The sequence below is a fragment of the Amphiura filiformis genome, chromosome 8 (assembly GCF_039555335.1).
Source record: "Amphiura filiformis chromosome 8, Afil_fr2py, whole genome shotgun sequence".
Taxonomy (NCBI): Eukaryota; Metazoa; Echinodermata; class Ophiuroidea; order Amphilepidida; family Amphiuridae; genus Amphiura; species Amphiura filiformis.
In genome coordinates, this window is record NC_092635.1 from 11,437,703 (window position 1) to 11,455,426 (window position 17,724).

Sequence of the window (17,724 nt, forward strand, 5' to 3'; positions counted from 1 at the left end):
TCTGGCACGTGCCTGTATTCCAGCACCCAGGGGAGAGCTTGAGTATGGTGTACGCCTTGAAAAACTAGGTCTGATGTCTGTGTGCAATAGATACAATTATCTTGCTATTTCCTTTGTTGCCAAGTGTTTTTACTGCAAGCATGATATTGATCCTTTGGAGTATATTTCCATCAATACTCGTCATAGTAATTCTCTTAAGTTCTCCCATTCTTATGCTAGAACCGATAGTTTTAAATACACTATCTTCAATCGCTTTTCCAGTTTATTTTGATCAACTTCCTCCATCTCTCAAAGACCAATTCTTGTTTAGTATATTTAATTTCCTGGACAATCTCAAAAAACCTTTCAAAACAATTAGCTGGAATTCAAAATAGTTTTTAGTTGGGCTTAGGCTTATTTTTTATCTAAAGGTTGTGCTTACATTGTATTATCATGCCTCATCTTATGTTGGAGAATGTAGGTAGATTCATCCTTTGCCCTGTTCCCCTGTGCTGATTGTATGTGTTCTTGTGGGAATCAATTAGGTTTAGCCACTTTGAAAGTGACTTTGTCACTATCTGGCTATCCCTGCCAGGGGTTCTCTTGTCCTTTGTTTAAATTGTTCCTGGTTAAGGCATGCCATCTCTCTATTTTCTCCAACATGGGTCAATTCAATTTCAATTTCTTGCTTTATGACCTTCCATGGCTTACATTTTATATCTTTGCATGTGTAATTTATATATTTATGTGTAATTTTGATATTGTGCAATATTTTATATGTATGTGTCTTTTTGCTGGCAAATAAAATGATATGATATGAAAAAAAAAAAATGATATGATAAATTCCAAAAGACAGTCCCTGAGAAGGTTGACTTGACTGCATACTCACTTGGACACTAGACTATCAGTTTTGTAATTCGGAAAGTCAAGGGTATTGGACATTTCTGAATTGTCTTAGGCCAAAAAAATAATGGTTTGTCTCAAAGCTCACGAGTTGTTTGAAAACAAATGCGAAATGCGATTTTTTTTTTTTTCCCGACTTTTTTCATGGTATTTGGAGAAAAAATCTGATTTTCGCCGAATTTTTCTGGAAAAAGTAAAAAAAAAATTTTTTTTTTAAATAAAAAAAAATTCCGCATTTCTTTTTTTCCAAATCTCACGATTTTACAAATGCGCGCCCGAGCTTTGAGACAAACCTTTATTTTTTTGGCCTTATCAGACTTTACATCATGTACTGAGATCATATTATAGTTTCTGAAATAGACCAATGCCCTTGGCTTTACACATTACAATGCTAAATATCCAGTGACTGACTTGAAAACACACTAAACCTTCTTGTGCTCTTATCAGTGAAAATGATCATACTTTTTCAAGTGAAAAACAGAGCCCATTTATGTTGGCCAGGGTAAAAGAATTGCTACACTAGCTCTTGTAGGATGTGTTTTTGATGTGTGGTTGGGGAGTGGGAGATTAAAGCCATAATGTAACCCGATCCCACGAAATGAGCGTAAGCGTAATCGCAAGTTGGTGGTTTCAAAACCTTCCCATTATTGAGTTGTTGCTCTTTGTTTTGAAGACACCTGTATAGTCAGTGGTATGTCCTTTGTGAATGGGGACTCACAAAGGACCACTGCCAATACAAGTGTCTCAACACATTGATGTTCTAACTTGCCAAGACGAAACAAAGTATAGTCACAGGTGCTTTGACTCCTGGTTCTAACTAAAAGCTACTAAAGAAACTCAGAATAAGCTATATAGCATATCACTTCACAGATTCCATGTACTTCCATAGTCAATGTTGCAGGATATCCAATTTAGTTCAAGTTTTCCGCTTGTGTAAATATAACCCAGGAACATTGGGCAGCCATCAAGCTTGCCATGATCATTCCTGGATCTGTTGCTTCAGTTGCCTTGTCCTCTTGAAAATATCTGGCCTATGAATTGTAAAGCTCACATGTACATTGAGTCCCAATGGTGGCAAGTAGCACAGGTGAAATAGATAACATTGTCCACACCTTCCATATCCAATATCACACAATCTGAGGCATACCATTTTCAAAGCTGTCATTCTGAAAAATCAAATTGGGGACAAAACAATAGTTCCATGCATGCTTTTAGAACAAAATAAGCTTAACACATTGTCTACTTGGATGAAATATTGCCCAAAATATCAAGACTTGTAATTATTCTTTTGTCCATCCTGAAAGTAGAATCAACTTTTATTTATGTGTTAATGTCTGTATAATAAACACAAATAACTGTTTTATGAACTGACAATGTGTGCAATATCAAAGTGGATAGGAACGTGGATGTTTTGCCTTGTGAGGCTGGGACTGGTTGTGGCGATGACCATTTTAGTGTTGGCAATAAATATATTTGATCTTGTATTTACAGATTCACTCACTGAGAAGTGTCATGAATGTCAGCTGCTAGGCTAGCCTATTAGATCAGCTTTAACTCCATGAAGAAAAATCTCATCATGCGATGGACTTCAGGTGCACATTGCAAGATAAATTTTGTTCAACCTGACTGCAATATAGCAGCCCTATATGCTTTTTATTTTGCTGCTAGAAAATCATGGTGGGGTTATCAATTTTTCATCAGGCCTAAAAATGAGCCAAAATTTGTGTGGGGTCAAGTCTTTCATATGAATTTCATAGGAGGCATGTTGTGTACACAATGTTGAGCACCCTGCAAGAAATCCAGGGCCCTCACAAATTTGTGAGGGCATTAAGAGCCAACCTTATTTCAAAGCCTGACTATCATAATGTATAAGGTAACAGAAATACGTTCCTTGTAATTGTGATACATTTAGTATATTTAAATTAGTTGTGTGATATTGCAATTAGCTGTCGAAGTGATGTAATAATCTGATTAACTACCATAGCAATAGGTTCAAACAATTTTTGATTATATCGCGATGCACTAGTATTGAACCATAGATGTCAAAGAGCAGGGATAAAGACCTGGATCGTAATTCTATAGAATATCTATATCATGCTGATCACTTGCACATGTAAGATTAGTACCATTGAAAAGAGCGGCATTTATATTCAATATTTGATTGCAGACATGCACAGGGGATGAGTGTAGTGCAGCACGATATAATCAAAAATTGCTATGGTAGTTAATCCCATTATTACATCACTTCTACAGCGAATAGAAAAAACAACATTGCAACATCCAAGTTGTGATACTTGAATGCAAGAGGGTTGTACATGCTTTGTTATTACTTTGCACTTACGATCTTCTTGTATTCAATTAACAGCATTTAATTAGAAAAAATGAGACACGATGAGTTGGGTTGATTATGATATGGCCAAATCGCAATGATATCATTGTGAAAAGTTTGAAAAAATCAAATGTTTAACATTTGGACTAAAGTTCTCCTGATAACATTTGAGTCTAAGTGTTGTGTTCAAACCAGGGAAATACTTTTACCTACATCCTGTATAAATGTGAATAATATAAGCACACATGCATATGCATACACATGCACACCACCAAACTGATCCACACTTAAAGATTAAGGTTTGACACTAAAATCATTTTACTCCACAAAATGAGCAATATTATTCCCCCGTTTTTTACGGCCAATATTTAAAAAAAAAATGAAGTGCAAAAAATTAAAGTACCACGTAACACAGACCAAAATATCGACTACTATAATACACTTCTTATTTCTTGTAAAGAATGATATCAGAATATGGACATTTATTATTATACATACAAACATAATACAATGTTTTTACTTGTTATCTGCAATAAAATTATTTGACACATTAAATAGTTTGTATAAATCTCTTGATAAGTAACACTAATAAAAAAGGTGCATAGCAACAAAAACACAAATGAAGCATGTAAACGGTTAGTATGGTACACATAATGTGACTTGTCAACATACAGTGCACAAATGAATTGAAGTACCAGTTATGTTCACCCCTGTATACCCTAAACAAAGACAAAACATGTCAAAATTAAAACAAGCAGCCAATACCTGTAGTTTTTAGCTCCGATTTAAGATCTCGTTTGTTGAAATTGGTTGAGAATTAAACAGTGATCTAAAACCTAAAGGACCAAAATCAAAAGTTGCACTTTTATGTTCTAATCAATGAAAGTATGGTGCTAGTTTTAATGTGCTAATCAGAAAGCATGGTGCTAGTTCTCTTGTTCGAGAACGCTTTGTGTACAGATCAATAGGGCATGTAAAGGAGCAAACTGCAACTTTTGAATTTACACTTCCTTGGGTTTTAGATCATTGTGTCGATCTTGAACAATTTTGACGAATGAAGTCTTAAATCCAAGATAAATGATGCAGCTATTGGCTGCTGGTTCCAATTATGACACATCTGTTTGTGTTTAGGATATACAGGGGTGAACATAAATGGTATGTTAATTCTTTTGCGCACTGTATTTTCACAATTTACAGCTGGCAGTCATTTGTTCCTCATGACTTTCTATTTTCAAATCAAAATGACAATTCATATGAATGATGAAATAAATAAAAGATGAAGTACTTGAACTGTATATTTCATGAGCTATACTCCAGAAAATACCATCTGAGCAAAAATATGCATTGTCGATTTCATAGCTTATATATATATATATTTAACTCCAAACGAACTTGGAACTTACAAATGTCATGTTATAAAAACAATGCACAAAATACTTAGTCAAGTGCCTTCTCATTTAAAAAAAATCAAAATTGATCCTATCAATCAAAATATTATGGTTTCAGAAACAGGCAACTCTTGCATGTATTTGAATGCATCACATTATGCACACACCAATACTTGGTTATGAATCTGGTTATGCCATTTTTCTCCTATTGGACTATTCCAAGTGAAATCCATGCACCCCTATGGCATATATGGCCTCAATCGCCCACACAGGGGGTGATAGCCCATTAAATTGACCACCTCCCATATCCACCACCCACCCCTTACCCTGTCCTGACTCAACCAAATAGATTAGAGGACTTAACAAAATCTAGGTGATTATCTCATTCTTCAATACTTTACTCAGATTTGGCCATTTGTAAAAACAATTTTGTTCCTGACAACTGATGAACCTCTTCCCCAAACCAAAACCCCAAAAAAATTTCCACAATTTGCTCATTAACTGCCAAACTGAAAGATGATATATACATGTACACTCAAAACATGTATCCATGTTCTCAACATACCAGATGCAGAACATCAAGATGAAACCATTTAGAACAATGACAAAATGCACTTTACATAGAGTGACATGACAACACCTAATTCATAGAGCTTCTAATTTCATGTGCAACATCCACCTCGCAATAAAAGATGAGCAACATTTAAGACCAAGCGGCCATTCTTTATACATTATTTTATCTGAACTACCACAAACTGCTCCTTTTCTTTTCCAATTTTGGATTTTTATCATATTTCTAATGATTGCTCTCACTTTTTTTGACAAATGCGTAAATATTTGATAGTTGAGTTGAATTACTTGCTCATGTTTTTTTTAAATAGAAATGTTATAAAAATAGCTACATACCACATTTACTTAGCTACAAAAATGATAGCATCAAGTAGAAAAATTGATAACAAGTTCATCTTCATAATAAATGCTGCTTCTTATCATTTACAGGTAATCATTCCTAAACTAAAATACCATCTATCAGATATCTAAGTTAGGCCAAAATAAAAGTGTATGTTTGGCCTCAATCAACCGACCTTAATTTTGAGAAATGAGAAAAAAGTTTTTACTGTACAAAAGAAGTTTTTACTGTACAAAAGAAACACTTTTTTCCAGTCTATATTTTTGCATTCTAATTTACCAAAAATAAACATTTGTTTTAAACAAAACTTATCAATTTAAACCTGTAAATTAAGCACCACAATAGTATAATATTGCAAGTTACACATTATTTTGGCAACTGCAGGTATATTTAACCAGTTGGAGATTTTACTTTTTAAAGTTAAAAAAAAAGTAATCGACCGACACAACCTTTTTTTTCAAACCCGGTGAGGCCAAACATACATTTTTTGGGCCTTACGTTACCTAAGACGAATATAGTTCTATTCGCCTCAGATGCTTCTATCTACAAACAGTATTTTTCTCAAGGTTACTCTACCACTAGAAAGATTGGAGCAGCTTTTCGAATTATTGCACACTTAAAATTTGTGTGACTATTGTACATTAAAATATAAAACATTATTTACATCTCAATGTACATATTTTTACAAAAGCACATTATAAAGTTGTTCTCTCTTCAGAATTCAGGGTTCGAGATCAATCTTGTGCAATAAAGAAATTAATTCAAATGTACAGTCTATCTTAATTTAGTTTGGCTAGTTATTAAAACTTAAACCTAGTTAAGTTTATATTTATTCTCTAACCTACTAAACACAGCCAAATTAAAAAGTCGCCACTAGTTCTATCCCCATTTAATCAGAGTTTTTAAAATGACATAGGGAGTTGTATCACACGGCAGAGCTAGCGTGAGAGCCAAGAATTACGTCGCCTGAATAGGCCGGCAGGTTAATCAACATCTACACGCATTTAAAAGGTCCAATTTCATTTTCATTAAAGGTTTACCCATGCATGTCAAAATGCAAATCAAATACCCCGCTCTTTTAATTGTGCGCATGCAAGTGTACAATGATTCCTGTACGGGTTGCTTCGGGCCACATAATAAGCTGATACCATGCATTGACTTTTGCATGATCAATTTGTAATTTGTCATTTTTAAAATTGCACAAATTTCCAAACAACGGTTCCTATACTCACAATGATTAAACTTTTGATATCAAATTTGGTATCAACCTTAGAAGGAAATTGTATAGAAAATTATTATATAAATTATTTTGCCATAACCTCATGTCCTATTAAAGCAATATGTTAAGCAGTGTGTCAAAATGTGATACACCCACAGATGAAGACTTAAAGGTGGGAAGTCCAAACACATGATGTTTTCTACATTTGAGGCCCATCACCCAAACAGCCATATTCCAAGTTGTTGGTTAAATATTATTACTCCAGCAGTTTGGAATCCAAAAGCAATAATGTGCATTACAGAGGCATGTAGAACAGTATGACTTCCAGGGTGGTCTACCACCAATCTGCCATGTTTTTGTTCATACCGAACTAACAAAACATATTTCGGGCCTAAAATTTCATTGCATTTTTGAATGCATTTCACTTGATACCAAAACCTGCACTGCATCACAAACTTTTAAGAGAGACTGCATGGACACACTACCCAGGTGTAGCACAATGTAGCACAATTCTGACATGGAATTGTGAAAGGGGAAAAAGTTAGTAAACCCTAATCATCCTCTGATGCACCTATTAGTGAAATGTACACATCCTTGGTGCTTAAACCAGTGTGATATGAGTTGGAATTGGCATTTGTTATAACTTTAAACAAAAATAAAAAAAGTTACAATGGGTTGAAAGTGATGGTGTGTGATAGATGCCAAATTGTAGTAGTGCTGTTGTCAACATAATCAACATGTTGATATAAATGCAATGATGAAGGAATATAAGTATTAAAAACCTTTCTTATAATGAAAAGAGCTATCTCTTAAAACAACATAACAGATTCCAAGGAGGAGCACTGTCAAGTAGTTATGTAATGTGACGTTTCCTTCTTTTAGGCTAAAACATGCCTCGTTGTTACAATATAGACCTACAACCAGGATGCAAGATTTTGGTCTGATTGTTTGGTAGTATTTTACATTTTTCTCCTTATTAGTTCGAAACAAAAACATGCCTGAAATCACACATAGACGTACTTATTAACAATCAGTTGCAAAATTCTATTTGCTACAATATTTATTTGTAGAATTGAACCATTTTATAACTCTCAAGATTAGCTTTCACTTATTCAGAGTGTCACTTATAAAATATATTGTGTTGAATCATTTTCTCATAAACTTTTTGTACAGTGTGCAGATTATGATATCATTATGTCAACATGTTGATAAGTGATATGTAAAGAATATCCATACAACAGCACTACTAAAATAAAACCAAAATGAAATGAAACGGAAACAAAGCATAATTTGCACAATTTCTATGCTGGCTAAAAGATAAGCAAAGCTAGGCATCTGTGCTAGTGTGGCTTATGCTGGGCTTGGCACTACAGAAAGTGCTTCTTCCCTCTCAGTAGAAGTGATCCGAGTGATACACATGGGGTCTTTGAATATATTAGAATGGGAGTGAATTTGAATCTGGCCATGTGTGTATGTTGGTCATGGGGAAATATTGTACCTGACAATTGTTTTGCCATACACGCGGCAAACTTAAGTTATGCTTATAAATTTGATATATACATGTATATACATGTATGTTTGAAGCATTGTCTTAATTAAGCACAATAAGCCCTCCATGCACAAACCAAACACCAGATATTGTTTGGTTCACTGCTTCACTAGAAAGATATCAGATGTATACTATTTTGGTACCCATGAGAGGAAATCCAATATAGTTGATTTCCCATTGCATTACACTTGGGCTATATGGAGACGGGCTTCTCTCTGTCTAGTTTATTTGGACTTTACTGTTAAATGCAATAATCAATAGATTTAAATAACCAGTTTTTTGCCTGAATTTTGCACATTTTATCTTGCATGTCTGGTATGATATTGTTTCTGGTGAAAATTGCAATTTGTTGTCACAGCTAAAGGACAGAGGAAAAAATCTTTGAAAGCAAGTCTTCAAACAGTTATGCCAGTTAGCTGTAACAGCAATTGCCAACCATCCCAATGGCATCAAATCTACACATGCATCATTAAGTTCTATGGCAAGAGCTTTCACAACTTTCTTTTATACAAAATAATGCACCTGAATGGGGTGCTACATCTTATGGAACATTTCCTTTGACACATGTATACTGTGATGCCATTTTTCCTATCCATGTCCATCATGTTATAATATGTTGACTATCACATGAATGCAAGAAGGCAGGTCTAGTTTACGTGCCAAACACGATTATCATGGCTACTGATGCGGTTCTTTGAGGCAAATGCTAATCTCTGACATTTAGAGCCATATTTCTAAAACAACTACATAATAGTATTTAAAATAGCCTAATTTTGTACTGTATACTTTTTAGTGACTGATATGGAAAACAAGATGGCTATTGCACTCAAGTTTATTCTTGGCATTTTTGGTGGGGTAGCCTTTTGTGGTGTCCCACAGTCCTTTTATTTTCAACTTGTTCCAAGTAAACCATGTCAAATTATGTTTCACGATGCAAGAGTAATTGCGACACTTTCAACGGAAATTTGCTGGAATGATTTGATTCGCACAAATCATCTGTGTAGGCTTTGAAAAGGTATGATAATCAATTTTAGTTGATTCACACAAATCTATTTCCCAGTCCAGGTTAACTAAATCTCTGTGAGATCAAATCTGTGAAGTCATAAACTTGCACATCTCAAATGACCATCACACAGTCTTTTATTGCATTTTCATCATTCTGGAGTGCTCGTTAGCTTATTGGTTAATCATTGCACATAACTATCTCTAAACTTGCAGACAAGAGGGATGTGAAATGGGTAAATGGTTGAAGAATTTGGCAAGTCATGGTTCAAATGAGGGACAAGCACCAGGCACAGAGAGCAAGGGAATATCAACCAATACTTTGCTAATTTCCCTGATCCACCTGTATAACCTTCTTGCATTCATGTACATATGTGATGATGTTATGTGATCATGCATTTACAACCATGCCATTTTGTGGGCTTCCCATGGAATCACTACTGACCAGCTGTAGATTATGACCACTAGACGGTGTTGCACCCTGCGACTTTAACCGCACTTCAAATACTTCTTCTATTGCCTTCTTGAAGCACAGGAAATTATAGTCTATCAGACCTGTACAAGAAAGAGGAGATTCATACAGGAAAGATAGAAATTAATGATGGGTATTATTCAACAAGTTACAGGTTGTGAGGCAGAAAGCCTTAACTCACAAAGGATTCATTTGTGAGTTGAGGCTTTCTTGTTCTATACCCTCAAAGTATATGAATTCAAAGAGTGCTGTTATGGTTATATAGGTGATCTGCTAACTTACATACATAAACACATACCCTCTATGCACAGGAAAACATAAACAGACAGGAATATGCTGGTAGCACACCCATGTGCAATGCACACCTCTACAAGTTAAACACTGGCAATCGTGGACAACGCTATACTACTTGGATTTTCACTCTCCAAATGCAGCCACACATTTTGAGTTTTATTGGGGTTGTCATGGACTGTTTAGGTTTTTACCACTGGAATGCGGACACACCCTATACATGTGAACATTGTTTGAAATGCACCATTATACTCTTTTTGATCTGGTAACACCATCTGTGTCTCCAGTTATACACACACTCACCTTGCCTATCAAAGTTGTCTTCTCTGAGTATACATACAAGCGCTAAGTATTTGTTGACTTCTTTTAGGTACAGTATTGTAGCATTGTTCAATTTGATTATTGAGCTGGATTCCGCATCATATGCGCTCCCTTCACCATCTTCACTTAAACTGGAATGGAATGGATAGAAAAAATGATCTGCAGATTACCCATGTACATAGGCGACTACAATGTTTAAACACACAGGTAAGGAACCAGTCTATTGACATGCTTCAAGAGGTAACAGCACTATACCATTTTTCACTCTGATGTGGCAGTATCGTCAGTGCATATTTCACTGGCGTTCACTCAATGCGCTGGCGTACACCCTGACACGTCACTGCCACATCAGGTTGCAAAATGGTATATCAGCATATTACCACTACACTGTTCAATGGTGACCCAAGCTTTTCGCACGGTATTGTGGATAACTTTGCTGGAGCAACTGTTTCTTCAAGTCCATTTTGCATTAATGCAATAAATTTCACATTGCCCAGTTTATTCACTAACAAGTTTTATCTATTTCCTTTTTTTGACAATTCTTGGTATTGTAGTCCCCAGTAAAGGATACAAGAATCAAAATCTGTTATAATAGATACTTACCCATATATACAAGAAACATCTATGACAACATCTATCATATCACAACATAATTCATAGGATTGCATGTCTACAGGAGAACTGTCTGTTGCTATGTAAATCTTGCTGACCACATCAAATAAGAATGCTTTCTCTATGCCGGAATTCTGAAAAGTAAAGAAACAGGTTACCGTAGGGCTAAAAAGAAGCTTAAATATCCAAGCTTTGTCTAAAACATTTCTATTCTTTATGATGCTAATTACCTTTCTTAAACTTGAGCAACCGCTAACAGCTGAGTTGACTTTAGGCAATTCTTACTCAACAACAGTCAGTCAAAAGACATGTAAAACTATTACATTTGCAATGACATATATGCCACACAAGTAAAAAAATGTTCTGGATATCTTAATGCGTATGGGTTCTCTTACAATGATAAACATGACTTGTTTTCCACATACATTGCACTCTCAATCACCATAATAATAATAATAATCTTGATGAACCGTTTTGGGAAACTTGATTACCAATTATCATGAATCAATGAGTCAACTTTCAGAAAGATGATGTATTAATTTTGTAAGGGCAGGTATTTAAGCAAGTAGATTAATTTAAAATTATGTACCCACCTGTTTGGCAACATGTCTAGATCAATGTGAGCAATTCAAATATCAGGCTTGTACATTGTGTGTTATTGATATTTGTTTGTAACTTTTAAGAATTGCTGGTTGAACTGGCTAGTGACATACACAGAAAACAAGCTACATGGTCAAACTGACCCTGTAGGTTTACACCGTTTATACTTACTGAAATGAGAATGTTGAGTAAGTTTTCTAATGTTGGCAGCTGAGGAATGAGTTTCTGGACGACTTTACTAAATGCTTCAAATATAGAGTGGTCATAGATACTGGTCAAATAGAAACTGAAACAAATCAAATGAAAACACAATGTTTAAAAATTACATTACATTAGGTGTGTAAGTATGACGGTGTGTATAGGTTTTTACCAGTCTCCCTCCTCCTGTGAAGCGTGATTGATTGCTGCGATAGTTAACCTATAGTAATTTATCATACTGATCGTATATATATTATATATTTTTTTCAGTCAAATCAAGCTTGTGATCTTGCTAACCTACCTAAGGTGAATACTTTCTAAACCAGCATCTTGTCAACCTACCTAAGGTGAATACTTTCTAAACCAGCATCTTGCAGATCATCATTGGCCCTTTGGTGTATGTCTCTCTGTGTTTCAATCTTGTGATCATCCGAGAGGCCATCTACTTTATGAATGAACACCTCAAATTTGATGTTGGGGTTCACCTTGTACGCCCTAGAAACTGTTGCATGTAGTTTGGTTAATGCATCCATGTAGTCATCCTGTGGACAATAAGACAATGGTTCAGATGGAAAACATAGTACCGTAATCTAAAGGCTGCCTACCTTGTCTTGTACCCTGTTAGGGTGAAACATATCGAAGGCAATCTCCTTTTCTTCATTATTGATATAGTCCTTAAATTAATTTCGGTTTACCCCGCACACTCTTATGCGTTAGATAAGAGCTATTTCATAGTTGGCAGTGGTGATACAAACCCACCCTTTTTATTTCAAACCCACCCTTTTTATTTTATACCCTTTATATCAAAACTCAGAAACCCACCCTTTCTAAGCGTGGTTACTAATCATAGATATTAAAGTGGTTAAAGTGGTCCAGGAGGTGCAGATTTGCATCCAAAGAGAATTACATATTGAAGTTTTAGATGACCAAACACTACAGAATGGGATTTCAATGTTTTTTGTGTTTCATTTAGTGCCATTCAGTCGGAAATTACAGTAAGCTTTGAGATTGCAATTGTTGACTTCTAAACCCACCCTTTTTATCAGTGACCACCCTTTATATTTGGACACACATTTTAACCAGAAATTTTTCAAACCCACCCTTTTATGCATTTTGTGGACCTCTCAAACCCCACCCTTTCTAAAGTGTGGGTTACCAACAGTGTTGGGTATGGTAGTATGCAGTTAATTCCAGAATTATTCCTTCATTTCTTGTAAATGTTTATAAACTAACCTGTGCATCAATAACAAACACTAATGCTCCACAACCGCCAAATATCGTCTCCGAGTCAAATGTTGGATCAAAGAAATCAATCTGGCCTGGGAAATCCCAGATTTGAAATTGAAGAAAAGAACTATTGTTGATATCTGTGAGGATTAAAATCATCAAAATTGGGTTATACATTGCAATAATATAAGCTTAAGGTGGGTTAGAGGGGAGTATGCCCTAGTGGTGATTGGACTCAAATATTGAGACTTAGTTGACACACAAGAGAAATGTTATGGTATAGATTCTCTGAAGGAGATCCCAAGGCTTGATATAAGAGATGCCATTTTTACCCCATGTGCATGATTTTTCTCAGGAGGTGGAAAATGCCAAAAACTTTCGTTTTGATATTATTAACCTTAAAGCCATAATGTGCGATCTTATAATTTGAAATTGGTTAATATTTTTTTTAATGTGATTTCGCTATATTTGTAATGTTTACACATGTCCCGAAACTTACACCTGAATGGAATCAGCCAAATTTGTTTTTGTTTGTAGGTCAACAGACAATTTCCGATATAATGTCATACCGTAATTCACACATCAAGTCCCCATAGAACTCCATATTAAACGCCAAAACAGAAAGCGGGGTTTCTTTTACTTTACCTTGTTAGTTCTGTTCAAAATGGACAGAGCCTCTTCTTAACTTTATGATTAATATTATTTCCAAATTTTGGGGACAAAATCAAAATTTGACAGAAATCGTACATTATGGCTTTAACTCAAGAACTGCGAGACCTACAAAATATAAATTCAATTACTAGCTTCCTTGACAGGTTTTTATGGCTAAAACTGGAATAAATGACTACTGCTATCCTACTAGCATTTTAGCCTCAGGTTAAACATTTATTTCTGATAGAAGCAAACTGCCACTCACAATGATCCTGATCTGTCAGTATAACTAGGGTTATATCACATAAACTTGTTCACCATTGAAGGCCTACAGGTTTACACTGCTTAGGCAGATTTATACTCACCATCTTTCATGATTTTGTTGGTACTTTCTAAAAATAAGGTTTCATTGGGTGACATCTTGTGGAAAACTACTTTTTGTATGGACGACTTTCCGCTCCTGTAAATGTTCAATATGATTGAAAACAAATTAAGGACCTTACATTTTATGATCAACAAAAACAACATGAATGTAAATAATAACAATATTCAGCAATAAACATCAATGACAACAACAAAACCATGCAAATGTGTATTGATGGAAATCAAACTATATCTTGTATTCAATAAATATTTCAAACAAGATCACCAGTTTTGTTTTGTTTTAAAATAAAGAAAACAAAGTTACATTCTCTTGTAATTCTAATGTTTTCACCAAATATAATACCTAGCATGCCATCAATATAATAAAATGAATATATTGTTTAGTCTCCCCTATATAGGAGTCCTCACAGTCAGAGTCTTTGCACTGGATGGCATAAACAATATTACTTTGTTTATTGCGGGGGGGTTTGTCCTTGGGATGCACTAGTTTCTGTCTCAAAGTATTGCCCGGTTTCAAGGAGGCGGGGATGTTGTGTTTCGAATATTCGCTTAAGCTTCTCCGAAACCCCAGCAATGTATGGGATGGTGATGTTCCTTGGACAAGTGCTCCTTGTGGCAGAGGAATCAGACGAGATGGATTTTGATTTCTCGTGAGGTTTGAGAGCTTTCTCAAATGTCCAGTTCTGGTACCCACAAGTACCTAACGCAGATTTGAGGTGACACAGGTCAATAGTCAACAACCTGGTCAGTCAGCCTGATGATGCGTCTTGGATGAGACGCGATACTGTCCAAAAATAGTAAGTCCAGATGAACAGATTTAATATTCATTTTATTATGTTTATCTACCTGGATGACTGAGAATATTCACAAATTTATGCCATCAATAATAAGTTTTTAGAAGTTTCAAGAACTACCTACCGTCTTAATCCCATGAGGAGAATCTTTGGTTTTGCATCTGCTGATACCGCTCCAGCCTCATCATCATGGTCATCTGGTCCATAACCAAATTCTTTTGGGAAGGAACCAACAACACCATAACTCCCTCCAAATCCGTCTTCATTGTCAAACGACTAAAAGATAAAATATATGGAAAGTAAATAGTAGAATGGGTGATAAAGACTGATGGTGTTTGTTTTTTATTTAAAAAAAAGTTTAAATACAAATGCTGTTCTACATTGATTTTTTCGCATCTTAAGTAATTAGATGTTATTTGCGGTCTGCTGTGTGAAATTATGCAAATCAGAAATCACTTTTTCTAGATCATTTTGGACATCACCATTTTATTGGCCATACCTACAGTATACTTGAAAAGTCTAGCCATACATTTTGTCACTGATACTATTACTAGTATTAGCTTCACATTCAAGGCTAGAGTTTATTGCTATTGAAATCTAGCAGAAAGATGAAGCACGACATCGATAAAGTGTTTTAAAAGCAATGGAAGTTCAGAAGTAAACACAGCCGATCACGACAGGCGATCATAAAAAAATGTTAAATATTAAAATTGCAGTTCAACTTAATTTTGGAACATTTAGGCAACCTTCAAAATAACTATCATCCAAATTTGAACATTGAATAGGGAATTTTGAATTATGTATCCTAGACAATATACATGTAGGTGCATTTAATAGCGGATCTTGGTTCCTACGTTAGTACATGATGTTACTCACATGTCATAAAAAAATGTACTCCGGTAATAAATGGTACAAGAATACAGAAAATAACATTTTTGCATACAATATAATATGTACTATATCGATGGAATATATGACAGTGATTGTTGAGGAATTAATTTGCTTGATAGAATTAGACCGTCTGACCAGCTAGTATTCTCCTCCGCCGTCAGTGTGAGGAATAACACAGTTCCAATAATTGAAACTCCCCGCTCCGACGGGGAGTTCCAACAGGTGCTGTGTATATGTTTGTATGTGTTTAATGTGCTACCCATTCACACACTTAGCCGTCGGTACGAAGAAATCGTTGCTCCAAAAATGATTGCAAATTACACATTTGTAATCATTTTTCACCACAAAATATGATATGAAAACACAGGTGAGCAATGTATGAATATATGGAGAGGTGTTCAGGTTGTTAATTATTGTCAATATTAATATTTTGCGATATTTATAATGAAAATAATTAACACTCTTGCCACCCTATGGCACCTTCTACAACTTGAGAACAAGTCCTCAAACGTTCGAAACTTGTAGTTACTACAACTGGGAATAACACGGGAAGTTTTGAGTTTTATTTCAACTTGTGGTGTAGGAAGGCGAGTGAATTTGTGATGAGGTTTTCTTGTTTAAACAATCCGATAGTAGGATACATCTATCTACAGGATTTCTGGGTAGACCAATCAAGACTGGTATCGCGCCCAGTGGTGCAGTATCACATCCGGTGCAGTAATAACAAAACACAAATACACGGCCCACCACCATATGTGCATGGCAAAGATAACGGTGATTAAAAAGTGCAGGAAATACAGATGAGGTCTAGAAGGAGGCTGGACCAGCTGCTGAGGAGACCTGGCCAATATACAGCTCTGGTATCCCACTGGTTTCAGCTTGGTTGGTGCATGCATTGAAGCTCTTGACTGTTGGTGATTGTATGGTTGTGATAGGTAGACTGTTCCATTTTGGTATTGTTCTTGGGTAGAAACTGTATTTGTAAACATCAGTCCTGGGTGTGATTATGGTGTACTGGTCACTGTGGTGGCTTCTGGTTTTGACAACTATTCTGCTAGGTTGAGTGTAGTGACTGGGCACTTCCATCTGTACTTCTTGGTGGTGGATTTTGTACATCATGGATAGCCTGGCAGATTCTCGCCTCTGTTCCAAAGATGGTAGATTGAGGTCTGATAACATGGCGGTTACACTGGTTTTTCTGCGGTAGTTGTTGGTGATGATACGAGACGTAGGTCTTACGCATGCACGGTGGTGTTCTTGAAATCATCTAGAAAAAGTAGAAACGCTTCATTCGCTGGTATCGTTTCAGGCTGTCTTACTTACTGAAGGTGGCCCGATGTACGGATGCACAAACATTTTGTGGGACCATGCGCATTTCCCAAACCAGGTTTTACAGACTAGACGCAGAGCAAATGAAGGGTAGCGGGACGCCGGGAACCCTGGTACATACAGATATATTTATGATACTTGCTTGTCAGTTGTAAGTGAATGCAATGAACAATGTGAATGAACATGATTGTCAAAAAATTGTGAACATTGTCATTGAATGCAATTTCATGAATCATGATTGATTTCATCATGAATGATTGGAATAACATTGAACTATTTTGTTACATCACTCTATTTACACGATTATATATTCAAAACATTATGACCAATGTTACCAATCACTAAAATCGACCAAGGAATCTTTTGAAAAGTATTCATTACGTTATTTACATTTTGCAACACAAAACAACACTCACCATTTTCACACACACTCACTGATGTCGATTTGTCATGTGATTTTAGGCTCGACCATAACACGATTTTAATTTTATTATTTCATTTATAAATGCAAGATTTAGATTATTAAGATTGAATACTATTTTTAGTTTAATTAAAATATTTAAACGATGTTTTGCTGTAAAATAGTACGAAAATAATGCTAAAATATAAACATAAATTCCAAGATATCGAATGAGCCAAAAGTAACCCTTGACCGGGTCATTATAAGGTCAAAGT

General features: G+C 35.4%; 1 protein-coding gene across 2 annotated transcripts; it reads right to left on the reverse strand.

Moving 5' to 3' along the window:
- Positions 1-818: 818 nt before the first annotated feature.
- Positions 819-17,514, reverse strand: LOC140158612 (ras-related GTP-binding protein C-like). Of its 2 annotated transcripts, XM_072181773.1 has the most exons (11): positions 17,466-17,514; positions 14,954-15,105; positions 14,017-14,111; positions 13,007-13,140; positions 12,116-12,315; positions 11,747-11,861; positions 10,967-11,109; positions 10,346-10,494; positions 9,725-9,834; positions 1,191-2,048; positions 819-932 (listed from the first exon to the last, which is right to left on the reverse strand). In XM_072181773.1, the coding sequence occupies exons 1-10, from the start codon at positions 17,466-17,468 to the stop codon at positions 2,010-2,012; spliced, it is 1,140 nt and encodes a 379-aa protein (XP_072037874.1). In that variant the 5' UTR covers positions 17,469-17,514; the 3' UTR covers positions 819-932; positions 1,191-2,009. The 2 variants fall into 2 exon arrangements, with proteins under 2 accessions (XP_072037874.1, XP_072037873.1); XM_072181772.1 differs by lacking the exons at positions 819-932; positions 1,191-2,048 and having other exon boundaries at positions 6,836-9,834.
- Between the last annotated feature and the right edge of the window lie 210 nt (positions 17,515-17,724).